The 15,221-nt window shown below is 52.7% G+C and overlaps 1 protein-coding gene across 1 annotated transcript in view; it reads left to right on the top strand.

Annotated features, from left to right (window-relative positions):
* The window catches only part of VAX2 (ventral anterior homeobox 2), a 28,307-nt gene extending 14,500 nt beyond the window's left edge, over positions 1-13,807 (top strand). Inside the window, exons 2-3 of the mRNA XM_025867653.2 lie at positions 3,289-3,476; positions 13,151-13,807. Coding sequence (XP_025723438.1) covers positions 3,289-3,476; positions 13,151-13,579 — 617 coding nt within the window. The 3' untranslated portion in view covers positions 13,580-13,807. The remainder of the gene's footprint in view (positions 1-3,288; positions 3,477-13,150) is intronic.
* The last annotated feature ends 1,414 nt before the right edge of the window (positions 13,808-15,221 follow it).

Raw genomic sequence — 15,221 nt, 5'->3', positions numbered from 1 at the left:
GAAGTAGACTCCCCGCTGAGCAAGGGGTCTGATGTGGGACTCGATCCGAGGACCCTGGGCTGATGACCTGAGCCGAAGGCAGACTTTAACGGACTCAGCCACCCAGGTGTCCCTCTATAAGACATTATCAAAAGCAGGAAACTGACATCAGTACAATATAATCGACTAGACTACAGACCTTCCTCGAATTTCACCCATTTTTATATGCACTCATTTTTTTGTCTTTATATATAGTTCTATGATACTTTACCACATTTATAGATCTGTATATCCACCACCACAAATCGAGAACTGTTCTGTCACCATCAAGGAACTTCCTTATGCTACCCCTTGATAGTCAAACCCTCCCTTACCTAACCTCTGGCAACCATGGATCTGTTCTCTTCTATAACTTTGTCATTGTGATCATTGTTATATAATCTTGGGGGCCGACTTTGGTAGAATTCCCTGGAGATTCAACCAAATTGTCATATCTGTCAATAGTCATTCCTTTTTATTGCTTATATCCCATGGTATAGCTCTACCCCAGTTTGCTTAACCACTTACCCATTGATGGACATTCGGCTTGTTTCCATGTGGGAGCTATTATAAATAAAGCACCTGTGAACATTCATGTACAGGTTTTGCCGTACAGGTTTTGTCATGAACCTAAGATTTTGTTTCTCTCGGATGAAGGCCTAGGAGCGTGGTCGCTGGGTTCTATGGTTAAGTGTACGTTTAACCCTTTAAGAGACCACCAGGTCATTTTCCAGAGTGGCTGCGCCATATACATTCCCACTGGCAGTGTATGAGAGATCGAGTTTCTCTGCATCCTCACCAGCCTTTGAAACTCTCAGTATTTTTTATTTTAGCTATTCTAATATGTGTCTCTTGTGGTTTTAACTTGCCTTCCCCAATGGCTAGCGATGTTAAATATCTTTTCCTATGCTTATTTTTGTGGCATGTTTTGATATCTGGCGGGCAAGTTGCCTTTCTTATACGATTCCTGCCTTCCCTGAACCTAGGAAGAGCTGACCTTGTCTGTACCCTGAGGCAGGAATGCTTGTCTCAGCTCTTCTACAAAGAGGAAAGGACGGGGGACATGTGTGATTTGACCCCAGTGGTCGGGAACCCAGGTTCAGTTGGTCTCCAGGAGGCTCACTGAGGAGATGTGAAGCTGCTATCACCACATATGACAGACACCCCCCTTCTTCCAGTCTACACCCCCCAAAACACTTTTAATAAAATCAAGGCCTTTAGGGGCACCTGGGTGGCTCAGTCGTTAAGCGTCTGCCTTCGGCTCAGGTCAGGGTCCCAGGGTCCTGGGATCGAGCCCCGCAACGGGCTCCCTGCTCCGCGGGAAGCCTGCTTCTCCCTCTCCCACTCCCCCTGCTTGTGTTCCCTCTCTCGGATCTCTCTCTGTCAAATAAATAAATAAATGAAATCTTAAAAAAAAAATCACGGCCTTTAGAGATGGAGCCACTTGGGTGTTGTGAGGAAGTTCTGAGATGGATCTTGCAACTGGAAATAATAGGACCTGAGCAAAGGGAACCCAGTCAATGGGGTTGCAAATACTACCTCCCCACCTTTTCGGAATGTAGAAGTTATCAGACAGGGAAAGCTTGAGTTGTCCCAAAAGGCCTGTGGTTCCCACCACCACCTCAAGCGCAGGGCCCATGTCCATCTGATGAGCTCTGCCCAGCCCCCTCACAAGACACACCTAGTGAGGGGAAGACCACCTCTGAGAGTGACTGTATTCCCTGACCCAGACCCAGCTTCTCCCCAGGATCAACTGAGCACTTCCAAGGGCAGGGCCAGACCTGCGAGCCAGGAGCCTACAAGGAGCTAACACATACCCTGGAGGAGGAAATGTGAGCGGGCCCTGGCAGGAGCCAGGAAGAACCATCTCATAAACCCTATGGTGGAGGATTCAGAGGGACAGGGGTCAGGGTCACCCTCTACAGCAGGGATTGTAAAAGCAGAATCCACAGTGGTGAGGCTCACAGGAGTCCCCCGACAGATGGCACATCCCAAATGCAGGTCCTTTCCTCTGCCTTCCAGGGCACTGAGGAACCTGTCCAGAAGATTCCATTTTTTTATACCCATGACCCAAGTTCTCTTCATTATAACCTATCCATTGAATCATTAAGTATTACCAAAAGATGGTATTCATAAAGTAAAGTGAGGTTGTTTATAGACTTGATGGAACACTGTCAGTGTGGCCTTGGGTGAGTTACTTAAAATGTGTTCCTTCACTTCCCTATCTGTAGAATGGGACTAATAATAATCCAGCTTCACTGAGACATCGGGAGGGTTCGAGTGCTGAAAACAGTACCTGACCCAGAGCAAACACAGCAGAGGTGTCAGCTTTTATTATGCCTAAAACATGAGCAGCCCTGCCATACGCTTCTAGAGGGTGAACATGGATCATCTCTGCCCCTATAGTTAAAGCTGATGTATATACAGAAGCCCCCCCTCCAATTCATATTTTACTTTTGCGAACATTTTGTTGTTGTTTCTCAGTTCTTTGAGTGGGAATATCCGGTGAATGTAGGCTGCAAGGTTTTCAACCTCTCTTAAGTAGGCTTCAAAATCCTGGAGACTCTATGCATGGATGGTATTGGGGTAGGACCCAGGAGGGTGGTCCTATTGCTCAGAACTAGGTACATGGGGAGTGGTAGAAATCTCCCCTCTGGGAGGCACCCCAGCAGCTTGATTGGTGGCAGTGGTCCTTGGGCTCTTTCCTGGGTATCCCAGCCCCCCAGGCTGCCCTCCCCCCCACAACTAGCTAGCCTCTTTGCGGACCCCAGGAGAGTCTGTGGACTGAGTGCTCACCCATGCGTGCACACCTGTCCACAGGGTTCAGGACCTGGCTCTGGACATCTCCTCCTTACCTAGTAAGTAAGTAAGTAAGTAAGCCTTACCTGACTGATCAGACCCAATTCTAACCCATCCTCTCCTCTGTACTTGAGGACTTGGTATATCTCTTTCCATTTGTCCTTTTACTCTGCTGAGGGAACAGAATCCAGGCTGTGTCAGAGCGAATCCTTTCTGCCCAGACTATGGCAGTGGACTTGAAATTTGTAATGAGGCCCATTCACATATATATGCCGAATAGATACAACGTACTGCATTGAGTGATTAAGGAAGCTAGGCCCAGAGAGGGTAAGCTACTTGTCAGAGGTCACAGAGCCAGACCCAGGCCCAAAGAGCTCCTCATTAGATCACACTGCCTCTTGTGAAGATGATTGTTGGTGGCCTAACTCCTTACCTAGTGAACTAACCGGCCTCTTTTCATGGCCCCTGCAGATGCCAAAGGGACCATCCGGGAGATCATCCTGCCTAAGGGTCTGGACCTGGACCGGCCCAAGAGGACCCGCACATCCTTCACGGCCGAGCAGCTCTACCACCTGGAAATGGAGTTCCAGCGCTGTCAGTACGTGGTGGGCCGGGAGCGCACCGAGCTGGCCCGCCAGCTGAACCTCTCTGAGACCCAGGTAAGCCGGTAGGGCCAGGCTGCTCCACCCCTGCCCTGCAGCCTGGGGACTTTGTGGGGTATGAGGCCTGTGGGCTGCTACAGGGAGACCCAGCTTTGGAGGTCAGACATGCGTTAGGGAAAAGCTTAGAGGAAAACCAGAGCAGTAAATATAGGGCGGACAAGAGAGCGCTGGTGTAGGCCAACAGGGGGCCTTGCTAAGGCATCAGGCACTTTGGAGTGGAATATGGGAAATGGCCAGAGAAATAGGAAGGAGGGGCGTCTAGGATGCAGGCAGTGATCAGGGGGATGTTGGTGCAGGAGGGACCCTGCAGTAAAGGATGGGGAGGGGTTGGCTTGCCAGGAGCAAAGATTCCAGGGAAGAGAAGAAACATTACAGAATTGGGTTGAGGACTTCTCATTTCCCCATTCTGGGCCTTTCCCCACCCTCCATACATTCCCTCCATACATACCCTTGATCCCACTGTGCCTCAGAAGTTCTTGCTGGAGGGAAGGAGTCTGAACACCCCCTTTGCCCAGGAAGGGCTTAGCATTTTAACAACAATAATCTTAACCCAGGGCGCCTGGGTGGCTCAGTTGGTTGGGCGACTGCCTTCGGCTCAGGTCATGATCCTGGAGTCCCGGGATCGAGTCCCGCATCGGGCTCCCTGCTCGGCGGGGAGTCTGCTTCTCCCTCTGACCCTATCCCCTCTCGTGCGCTCTCTCTCTCTCATTCTCTCTCTCAAATAAATAAATAAAATCTTAAAAAAAATAAATAAATAAGCTTAACCCAAAGGAAAATCATTTGCACTCTGTGTGAATGGAGGCATTTCCAGCTGGTAGCAGAGATGCAGGATAACAATAGTGATAATTAGACCACCTAGTACTCAGTGTGCCCAGGAGCTGCTCTGAGGGCTCCGCATATGGTAATTCACCAATGCCTCCCAGCAACTCAGTGATGTAGCTCCCTGTATTATCCCATTTTACAGAGGAGGAGAGGGAGGTTATGCCCAAGGTCATACAGCTAATAAGCTCCAGAGCTAGGACTTGGGCAAGCAGTCTGGCATCTTCATGCTACCTATAAACCGGCAGCCATCCTGGAGCTTTTAAAGACTGACTCGGGGACCCTTAGTTGAGCAAGAGCTCTGGTAGGTTAATGTCCTATATGAGGGAGCTCAGTCACTAAGTGTATGACAACGACCAAAGCAGGACTTACAGCGGGAAGAGGCGAAGGAGAGGAGGGAGGAGGCAGATAGTCTGGAAGGGGGCGCTTCCTGGGGAAGGCGCGGGTGGATACGGGAGGCCCCGCGGTGCCTGGCACCCCTGCAGCGACGTCAGCTGTGGCTGAGGTCCTGCGGGCCTGGGCCATCTCCGCCTGGACCTCTTTTCCTGCTGCTGCCAGTTGCTGAGTCCCCAGAGCAACCCTGCAGATAGCCGGGGGCCAGCAGAGGCCCTCGCTGCAGCTAGGCTCGGTCCGGAGGCTGGAAAGCCGGGCTCTGCCAGACAGAGGGCTGCAGTGGCTGGGCCAGGCCAGAGCTCCTAGGGGGAAAGTCAGGCCTAGAGTCACCCCTCGATACCTGCCCCTCCCTATCCTAACTGCCCTCTGCCTGGCCTAGTTTTGCCCGCACACTCTACCCTAAAGCTCTGCTCTCCAAGGGCACCTCAGATGCCCAGGCTCCTTCTCGGTCGTCATCCTTCCCCTGCCCTGCCTCCTAGACACCCTACGTGTACCTGCCCTTGATGGTCAAGGCCAAACCCCTCCTCTTCCAGGAAGACTTCCATAAGACCTCATTCCAAGAGACCCTTCCACATGGCTTGGTAAAGTGTGTGTGTATATGTGCGCGCGCGCGCGCGTGTGCGTGTGTGTGTGTGTGTGTGCGTGTGTGTGTGTGTGTGTGTGTGTGTGTGTGTGGCGTGATGGGCCCCAGCTAGCACCCACTTCCCAAGGACAAGAATGTGTTTGAAAGCCACATCTCCTTTTCAGGTCTCCTTGGGGAGCTTAGCACACAACTGGGCAAACAGAGACCCCTCCGTGAATCCTCAACTTACTGACTCTTGCTTACCCCGTCCTTTCTCTCTCCCCAGCCCCAGGTCTTGCAGATAGTATAAGGCACAGTTAACCTTTACGGAGACCTTCCTCTGTACCAGGCTCTAAGTACTTGACGTGGCCTAAATCATGTAGTCCTCACCAAGACCTTGTGGGAGGGGAGTGAGGTTTTTCTTCCGACCACACTTCTGACACCCAGTGTGTGGTGTTTCCCAACACCAACAGCAACCAATTCTCCCATTCTCTCTCACCAGCTGGGTGTCAAACTAGTCAATGCAGTTCTGATGCCAACTCCTGCAGTGAGCACAGATGATGCAGTGTAAGGCTCAGTCCCACAGGACAGTCTCCCATCAGGTGCCAGGTGCAAGTCCCCGGGGGCCACCTGTACTTCTGACTGGCCAGCTCTAAAATCGGGGGCTCCCACGTCTCCCTCCTCAGGTTTGGCAATGTGTTGGAATGACTCGCAGAACTCAGGAAAACACTTTCCTTTCATTTACAGGTTTATTATAAAGGATAGAACTCAGAAATAGCCCAGTTTGGTGGCAGGGGAGATAGAGCCAGATGGAAGAGATGCATAGAGCAAGATGCTGGGGTGGGGGTGTTCGAGGAGCTTCTATACCGTTTCTGGGTGTGCCACCCCCCTAGGTCACGTGCTCATCAACCCAGAAGCTCTCTGAATCCTACTGTTGAAGAGTTTTTATAAGCCAGCCCCATCCCCTCCCAGGAGGGCAGGGGTGGGGGCTCCAAACCTCTAATCACAGGTTGTAGTCTTTCTGGGACCAGTGCTCCTGAAACTGTGCAAGGCCCACTGAGTCACCTTGTTAGCATCAACTAATGTGTGGCTTAAAGGGGCCTGTTATCAATGACAAAAGACACTCCTATCACTCAAGGAATTCCAAGGGTTTTAGGGGCTCTGTATCAAGAACCAGGGACAAAGGTCAAATACGTACACTTTTTAAATACCAGAATAGGCCTTTATTATTTCTGCTTTTAAAGAGAGGGAAACTGAGGCACAAAGCAATTAAATAACATGCTCAAAATTTAAGGCAGGCATATTTGGGGCACCTGGTTGGCTCAGTCAGTGGAGAACGCAACTCTTGATCTCGGGGTCATAAGTTCAATGCCCACACTGGGTATAGAGACTATTTAAAAATAAAATATTTTAGGGTGCCTGGGTGGCTCAGATGGTTGGGCGTCTGCCTTCGGCTCAGGTCATGATCCCAGAGTCCTGGGATTGAGTCCCGCATCGGGCTCCTTGCTCAGCAGGGAGTCTGCTTCTCCCTCTCCCTCTGCTTCTCCCCCTGCTTGTTCTCTCTCTGTCTCTCTTGCAAGTGAATAAAAAAAAAATAAATAAATAAATAAATAAAATAAAATAAAAAATATTTTAGGGGCAACTGGGTGGCTCAGTTCGTTAGCATCGGCTCTTGATCTCATCTCAGGTCTTGACCTCAGGGTCATGAGTTTAAGCCCAGCGTGGAGCCTACTTAAGAAAAAAAAAATCTTTAAAAAAAATAAAAATCAAGCAGGCACATTCATTAGCTCATCTAATCTATAAAAAGATGGTTTTATGGGTAATACTATCCCCATTTCGGGAAACTCAGAGAGGTTAGTAACTTGCCCTAGGATATATAGCTAAAATTCGGTGGAATTCTCTGTATATTCACGCATACCTCTGTTCAAAATTATTACTGAATGCCTACTATGTACCAGGAGATACACAGTATCTTCTGAGGTCTTTGAGGAGATGAACGACAGTGGGCTGAGGTGTGAATGACGGGGAAGAGTCAGCCAGAGGAAGAGCCGGAAGAAGAGGGGTCAAGACTCAGGGTAACTGTGAAGACCTGGAGGTGAGAACTAGCATAGAATGTTCTGGAAGTGTCCGAAGGCCAGTGTGGCTAGAGTTGGAGGGTAATGGGGAAGGTAGGTGGGGCAGAGCAGATAGTGTCTAGAGGCCACGGCGAGGTGTTGAGGGGAGGACTGCTGGCATTTTACAGAGGTCACTCTGACATCTGGAGAATGGGGACGAGAGAACGAGGTGGGGCCACTGCCGTGTTGTCTCAGACTCTGAGTGATAGTGGAGGAAAGAAGTGAACTGATCTGAGACGTATTCTAATTTGGAGAACCTGTTAGGACTTGTTCATCATGAATTATGTGCACAGGGCAAGGGAGAGAAGTGGCTGGGGCTGGAACAGGTGTATGGTGAAAAATGGTCACTGATGCCACGTCAACAGGTTGAGAAAGCTGGGGAGGAGCAGGACAGTGGGAGAAGAATCTAGAGTTTTGTTCTGGATCAGTTCAGTTTGAGATCCAAGGGGAGATGTCAGGAAGAGTTTTCTCTGGGGGTTGGTGTCTCTCTGCTTTACCTAAGGGTCTTGGTGTGGGCTCTTCTGGGGGAAAGGATAAGAGACTCCTTCAAGTGTGCGCAAATGACAGATGGACTCCAAAGGGACAAAACAGGAGGCACAGTCTGGTGGAAATCCAAGAACAGGAATCATGGTATAGCCAGGCCTAGTAGAGAGCGGAAGCTGAAGGTCATTTTGGACCCGAGGACTTCAGTGCCACGTGCAGCCCTCCCCTCTGGCGCTCCCCTGACTATGCCCCCCCTGCTCTCCAAGCAATTGCCTCTGTCCACTTCTCTTCCTCCTGCCAACCAGCATCTTTACCCCCTTTCTGGATATCAGGAGGGTCCTAATTCAGGCAGAGAGAATGTGGGCTCACTCAGGGCCCATTCTCATTCCCTATCTCTTCCTTAACCTCTGTGTGCCCAGTTCAGTTGTCTGCACTTTGAATGAGAACCCCCTTACAGGACCTGGTGGGCAGAACAGTGAAGCCTTCCCTCCCCACCACCTACAGAGTTCTGCAGGCTGCAGTGTTCTTCAGAGGTAGGGACAGCGAACCAGGCAGAACACAACTGACCTCTGGCCCTGGCCTTGCCGAGACCCCACGGCTAGAGAGCAGGAAGGGGTCTCAGAACCATCAGAATCACCCCCACCCCCCGTCCCGCTAGAGTGGCATGTGCTCTCCCCCACATCAAAGAACTAGGGCAGCCCCACAGCCCAGTTCTCCCTGGGCTTAGGAACCCCCGACACACCTTGTCGCCACGCTTTGCTTCACGGAGAATGTGTAGCACTTGGTTAAACCCGTGTTTCTCAAAGTATGGTCTGCAGACCACCTTTATGGAGAACCCCTGAGGTTCTCATTAAAATACAGATCCCTGACTCAGATGCCATGCTCGGCCCACAGTTTCCAAGTCAGAATTTCTAGGGAAGACCTGACAACCTGTGTTTTTCAGCTGATGTGGTACCACCCTACTGGAAAGACTTCAGCGTCTGCCAGACATTTTACTAAATCCACTAGTATTAGCTCATTGAGTTATCACAGCAAATTTATGAGGAAGCATTATTACAATCCCATTTTACAGATAAAGAAACAGAGGCACAGAGAGTTTAAGTAACTTGCCCCATGCCGTTCTCACTAATCAAGGAGGGAACTGGAATTGAATCCAGGTCTGCCTGACCCCAGGATCTTCTTCACTATCTTGTTTGCTGCTTCTACCAAAACATTTACTGTCTTGTAACACTTGCTGACCTGTCCACCTCCCCCACTGCTGGTGTCTGAGAACCAAATGGGTGCAGATAAAGTTTTAGGTATTCCTGTTTTCTCAGCACCTGGCAATGCTGACAGGGACGGGATGCTTGCTGTTTATGTGTTGTATGAATGAATGACTAGAGGCAGAGCAGGAAACAAGAAACATGGCTGTGGAGAAAGGGAAGGCGGGAGGCTGGCTCCAGGACTCCCCTCACTCGGCTGACCTGGGGGACTTTTTCAAGGCCGGGGCCCCAGGCTCTAGGCTGAAAACAAACTGCCAAGTCCCAATACTGACTTGTTCACCACTTAGCTTGGATAAGAGCAGCTCTGGCTCTTCGACAATTACCTCAGCCCCATACCCATCACCTCTGCCCCAGATGACTTCGTCCAGAACAGCAGGGTAGGTGGTACCTTCCAGGTTACAAAAACCAGGGCCATCCCAGATACGCAAGTACCGTTCATAGGAATGTGCCCACAGTCTCAGGAAGCAGCCTCTTGAAGATTAATGCCATTTCCAAATCCACAGTGAGGCTTGGGTTGTAACACAACCATGAGCCCACAGAGGGGGATAGATGATCTCGCAGAAAACACCTCCCTAGTCTTGGCAGCCAGCTGGAAACCATGCCCCTCCCCTGGTATGTGGCTCCCAGTGTGGCCCAGCAAGGGATGAGGGCGTGAAGGCGCCAAGCACTCACTGAGCTCCAGAGGAGCCAGGAGAGGGAGGACGCAAGATGGCAGCCTGCAGGGAGACCGACCGCAGCAGGGCACCAAGAAGGCAAGGGGGGGCCAGCGCCCCAGGAAGTATGCTTCTGCACAGGACCCGGGCCTATCCAGTATGCAACCGAATTGGGCCTTAAAGGACCTGTACCCAGACTGAACCCTGAGAGAGGGTGGCCCCTGTGGTGGAATCGAAAGCTTCCTGGAAGAAAGCGGGGGGGGTGGTGAGCCCAGAGGCTCTGAGCCTGTCTCTTACTTGTTTGCTGAGCCTTATAAATTTGCCCTTTAGGCACCATGGGACTGATGATAGGAAGTACACGGGCAGGGTGACTCTCCCCCACCTTTGCAGCTCCAGGACCTTCTACCACAGTTCACACGTTAGAATCATACCCAGAAATATTTTAAAAATATGGACGCCTAGGCCCCACCCCGTAGAGATTTTGATCTAGTGAGCTGGGATGGGGCATGGGCATCAGGCTTTAGAAGAAAATGACTCCAGATAATCTCAAAGTGCAGCCCAGATTGACAACCCCCGATGGGGCCCATAAGGGACCGAGAAATGGGCATGCCAGACCCTAGCCCCTGCCTCCCTTACCCGCCTCCCCAGGAGACTCCCCCACCCAGGGCCAGCCCACATGTCCCTCTCCCTGCTGCCCCTGCGGGACAAGACCCCCTGTAAAATCTTTGTCAGTCCTTATGGATCATATTCTTTTTTTTTCTTCAAGATTTTATTTATTTATTTATCTATCTATCTATCTATCTATCTATCTATCTATCTATCTATCTATTTATTTATTTATGAGAGACAGAGAAGAGAGAGAGAGAGGCAGAGGGAGAAGCAGACTCCCAAGGAGCGGGGAGCCCGATGCGGGACTCGGTCCCAAGACCCTGGGATCATGACCTGAGCCAAAGGCAGCCACTTAACCGACTGAGCCCCCCAGGTGCACTATGGATCACATTCTTGTTACTGCCACTCCCTTTGTTGCTGGGAGTGGGTCAGTGCCACCCTCCCCCTAGACCCTCAGCTTCCCCAGGACAGGAATCCTGACTTCTGGGTCTGTCCTTCCCCTGGAGTTCAGAGCCAGGAGCTCACAGGAGGGTGGGCCAGGCACCATGCGGAGCCAACTACATGGACTTCCTTACCTGATCCCTGCAACCGTCCAGGTTTTTTTGTCCCCATTTTTGAGATGAGAAACTGAGGCTGGCGTGGTCTTGGGCTGGTGCCTAGGGCCTACAAGGGTGGCTGCTAACAGGGCCGAGAAGCCAGGGGGCTTCCCAGCAGGGGAGAGGAATCCAGCGACACACAGAGCCACTTCCCCCGAGGGTCTGGTGGGACGCGTTCCTGGAGTTCTCCAGGGAGTGACAAACTTAGAAAGGTTTTCTTCTTTCCAGTCACCTCCTTCAACCATATTTGGTCGAGTGCCCGTTGGCCTTCCCTTACTGGTACCTCCTTCAAACGTCACCTCTTCAGAGAGGCTGTTTGCCCCCCAGGAGTAAGCTAGTCCCCTCTGCTCCCTCTCCCCGCTTTTTTCCAAACTAGTGTCTCTCCAGGTGGTGTTCTCGGGCTGGTATCCCCCGCAGATTGCTATCTGTCCAGGACCGCTTAAGTGCAGAAATGGAGAGTACGTGTAATTCGTTTTAACTGTATTTGACAAAAACATTGGTCTGTGACAGACTGGAAACTTTAAAAAGTGGTTCCTCAGCACGAATAATTTGAGAGACACTGCTTGAAGCCCTTCTTGCCCCTTGCCAGTCGCGACTGTTCTCATTTGCCCTCTTCATCCGGCCCCCCCCCAACGCTGTCCCCTCCACGCCAAAGATTTGCTCTGCTTTCCTCACTGCTGATTCCCCACGTCGAGGGCAGCACCCAGCAGGTAGTAGGCACTCAGCACACATCCGCTGAACGAATGATTGAGCGAATGAATGAATCAATCAATCTCAAGTAGATCCCATTACCTTCTGGTTACCTTCCGTCATTGAAACTCAATCCAGTCCAATTTAAAACACCAAACTCATGTCTGTTTCAAATCTCTTCCTCCCCTTCCCCACTCAGAACAGGGCTGACTCACTGTTGAGGGCGCTGGAGGGGTGGTTGCTCCTAGGAGGTGGGGTCCTGAGGCATCGCCCTAGGGAGCCCTCATCCTCACCCAGGCAGCCCTCCCACTCCTGCCTCCTCGTCCTTGTCTCCGGGCTCCTTCACAGGAGCCACAGGAGTGGCTGGCCTGCCTTACACTGTCCCAAAGCTGGAGGCCACCAGCAAGCCTTCCCTGTCCTTTATCTTTGTGTGCCCTGCACTCTGCGGCACCCGCCTTGTCCTGCGGGCACACACTGTCCCAGCCAGCTGCCAGCCTCCTGAAACCTCCAGGCCAGAAGCAAGCCCAGCCTCTGTACTCCTGGGACACAAATCTGGGCGCAGTAGTGCTGGGTTTGACAAGTGTTCCAGCTGGGGAGTGACGTCAGACTCTCCTCTCAGGCCTTTCTAGTCCTTACACATGATTCTTCCAGAGCCTGCTCCCGGCCCTCCGTGAAGGGGGCACCCTCTCCTTCTCACAGTGGGGAGGAAGTCCCGGCACCAGGAGGGCTGACCACTGAGCTTCCCTCCCAGCCTCCGGTTTCTTCTATAGACCAGGACAGGGCTTGGAGCACCAGGTGCTGGGTGGTGGTAGAGGCTGGTCCTGCCTCCTCTCATAGACCTGGGAAAAGAGGCTCTCTCTGCCCTTTTGTTGGTGGCTTCACTTAAGATGTGGAGGACTTGGCACCTCTTTGTCCAGGTTTGAGAGTGTGGCCCTTGGAAGCCCCCCTCAACATCCTGCCGTATGCTGTCACACGTGGTGTCACGTTAAGAAACTTGGCAGCCTTTGTAGGGCATGAGGTGAGAGGTGGCTGCTGAAAGGTTCAAACAGATGGGGACAGAAAGCTCACTTCAGAGGCAGTGTGGGGGTCAAGACCAGGAGCCGTAGGATGGTCCTCGCACCGGGCAGGGGCGGCTGCCCGAGGCCCCATGCTTTAGAGGGCTTTGGCCCTTTTCGGGCCATGCCCCTCTCTATGGGGTGAGCACTCCGCGAGGCCGAGGGTGCTGTCCACCAGGAGTCTGTGTCTGCCTTCTAGATCACACCCCATGTCCATGAGCTGGAGGGCAGGGTCCCTTATTGGCTCACCCAGAGCAGGCTGGTGTGGGAAGGCCTTAATGACGCTCTGAATGCTCTTCTTCCCCCTTTCGCTCCACCCTTGCTCCCCCACTCCCCACTCCCTTACCCTCCATGTCCTCCCTCTCCTTTTCTCCTCCCATCTACCCCCACTTTGCTTTGCCCTGCCTGACACCCCGCCCCACCCTCTGCCCCAAGGTGAAGGTCTGGTTCCAGAACCGCCGCACCAAGCAGAAGAAAGACCAGAGCAGAGACCTGGAGAAGCGGGCGTCGTCCTCGGCCTCCGAGGCCTTTGCCACCTCCAACATCCTGCGGCTGCTGGAGCAGGGCCGCCTGCTGTCCGTGCCCAGGGCCCCCAGCCTTCTGGCGCTGACCCCTGGCCCGCTGGGCCCGCCTGCCGGCCACAGGGGCACCTCACCGGGTGACCCCAGGAACTCCTCTCCGTGCCTCAACCCAGTGACCTCGGCCTCGGCCTCCCCGCCGCTGCCACCCCCGCGGCCAGCCCTTCGCTTTTCCGCTGCCGCGCTCCTGGACCTGCCTGCCTGCTATGAACTCGGCTCCTCGGCCTTCGAGCCCTACAGCAGGAGACCAGGCAGCCCTGGCGGTGGCAAGAAAGCCAACGTGTAAGCCTCCACCCCCGTGACACTGAGTCCCCAAGCACCGCACGCCCCCGCCTGCCCTGCCCCGTGGACCGCCCGGAGCCGGCTCGCGGAGCGCAGGGACCAGCGCACGCCGGCCCGGCCGCCCCCCAGCTCAGAGACTGTCCACCGCAAGGCCTTGGTCCCACAGCTTGTGTGTGTGAGTGCAGTGTGCGTGTGTGTGCCGCTCACGGAAATAAAAGGAAAACAATGACAAGAAGGGAAACAAGAGTCCCCACAGCACCACCACGGCTCTCAACCCCCTCTCTCCTCCTCACTGGGAAGGAGGACGCGCTGAGCCTGGGGCGCTCTCCCGGGGCCGGGCGGAAACGAGAGCCAAGCACGTTCACAGTTGCGGGGTGGGGATCGGGGTTCCACACGTGTGGGGGCTGACAGGCACCTGACTCCTACTCCCAATTAGAGCTTCCGCCTGCGCGTTGCAAAGCCCGTGGTGGCAACATTGATGCTTTTGTTGGTTAAACATTGCTCTTTGCAAGCTCCTCTTTGAAACAAAAATATTCCAGAGGTAGAAATGTTAAATCCTTCAAGAGGGGTAAACAATGAAAGGTCAGATCAGGATCCAGAGAGCCAGAGCGGGTAAATCCAGGCAAGATCCCACACGCCTTAGAAAGCACACCGGTCGCGATCACCACCCCACGAAGCACTTTTTAAAAAGTGTTCTGTTTTTGTCTTTTTGTTCAAGTAAGATGCTTGTATTTAACTTTTTGTTGGGCCACGACTGTGGATTTATAGCAGGTTGCAAAGAAACTGTAGAGAAATGCTTGTACCCTCCACCCAGTGTCCCCCTTGCATTTTCCAACACCAAAGCAGAAAGTGGACATGGGTACCGTGTGTGCATGGTTCCCTGTCATTTTATCACCCATGTGAGATCTGTGCACCCGCCACACTGCAGTCAAGGTGCAGTTCTGCCAGTTACCACAAAACTCTCCCCTTCATCGTCACCCCCCCCCCCCCCCCCCCCCCGAGACTTCTTTGAAAGAATGGAAATCCTGAAAGTGGGACCGGGGACCGGAAATGGGTCCTTAGGCCAGAGGTTGGAGGTGAGGTTTCAACTCTCTGGGGAAGAAAAGACAAGCACGTCCACTCCAGTCTGCTCCGGGAAAGACATATTTGGTTTCAGACTGGCTGTCCTGAGTCACCCAGACAGGGCTTCCCCATACAGTTGTGCTTCCTCCCCTCCCTCTGTGCTGGCAGTGTCATTTGGCAAGGTGCTTGGAAATGCCCGGACATCCTGAGTCTGGAATGAAACATGGGGATGACCTGGGCAGACCTTGGCTTCAGTGGGTCGAGCCACACCTAGTGCCCACCTTGCCTTGTCCAGCAGACCTGTGCCCCATGACTCCTTTAGCCACTTGACACAAGGAGGGTTCCTCCATTTATACTTTCTGCTCCGAGCTGAAAACTGCCAGGGCAGACCTGCTGCATGACACCCTAGAGGTAAAATATAAAAAGGTAAGACAGGGTCCTAGGATTGGATGGAGGGAGACCTGCCCTGGTTCCCGGGAAGCTCTCAGTATTATGAGATCGAAAGGCTTAAAGAGACCCAAGTATAATGGAGGAGACATAAGCTCAGCTCTCTGGGGGCTCAGAGTCTAGGGGCAGTGACAAGA

The sequence above is a fragment of the Callorhinus ursinus genome, unplaced genomic scaffold (assembly GCF_003265705.2).
Source record: "Callorhinus ursinus isolate GAN/ISIS: 27379988/994484 unplaced genomic scaffold, GSC_fseal_2.0 scaffold10, whole genome shotgun sequence".
NCBI lineage: Eukaryota > Metazoa > Chordata > Mammalia > Carnivora > Otariidae > Callorhinus > Callorhinus ursinus.
This window is presented reverse-complemented; position numbering and strand designations above follow the sequence as displayed.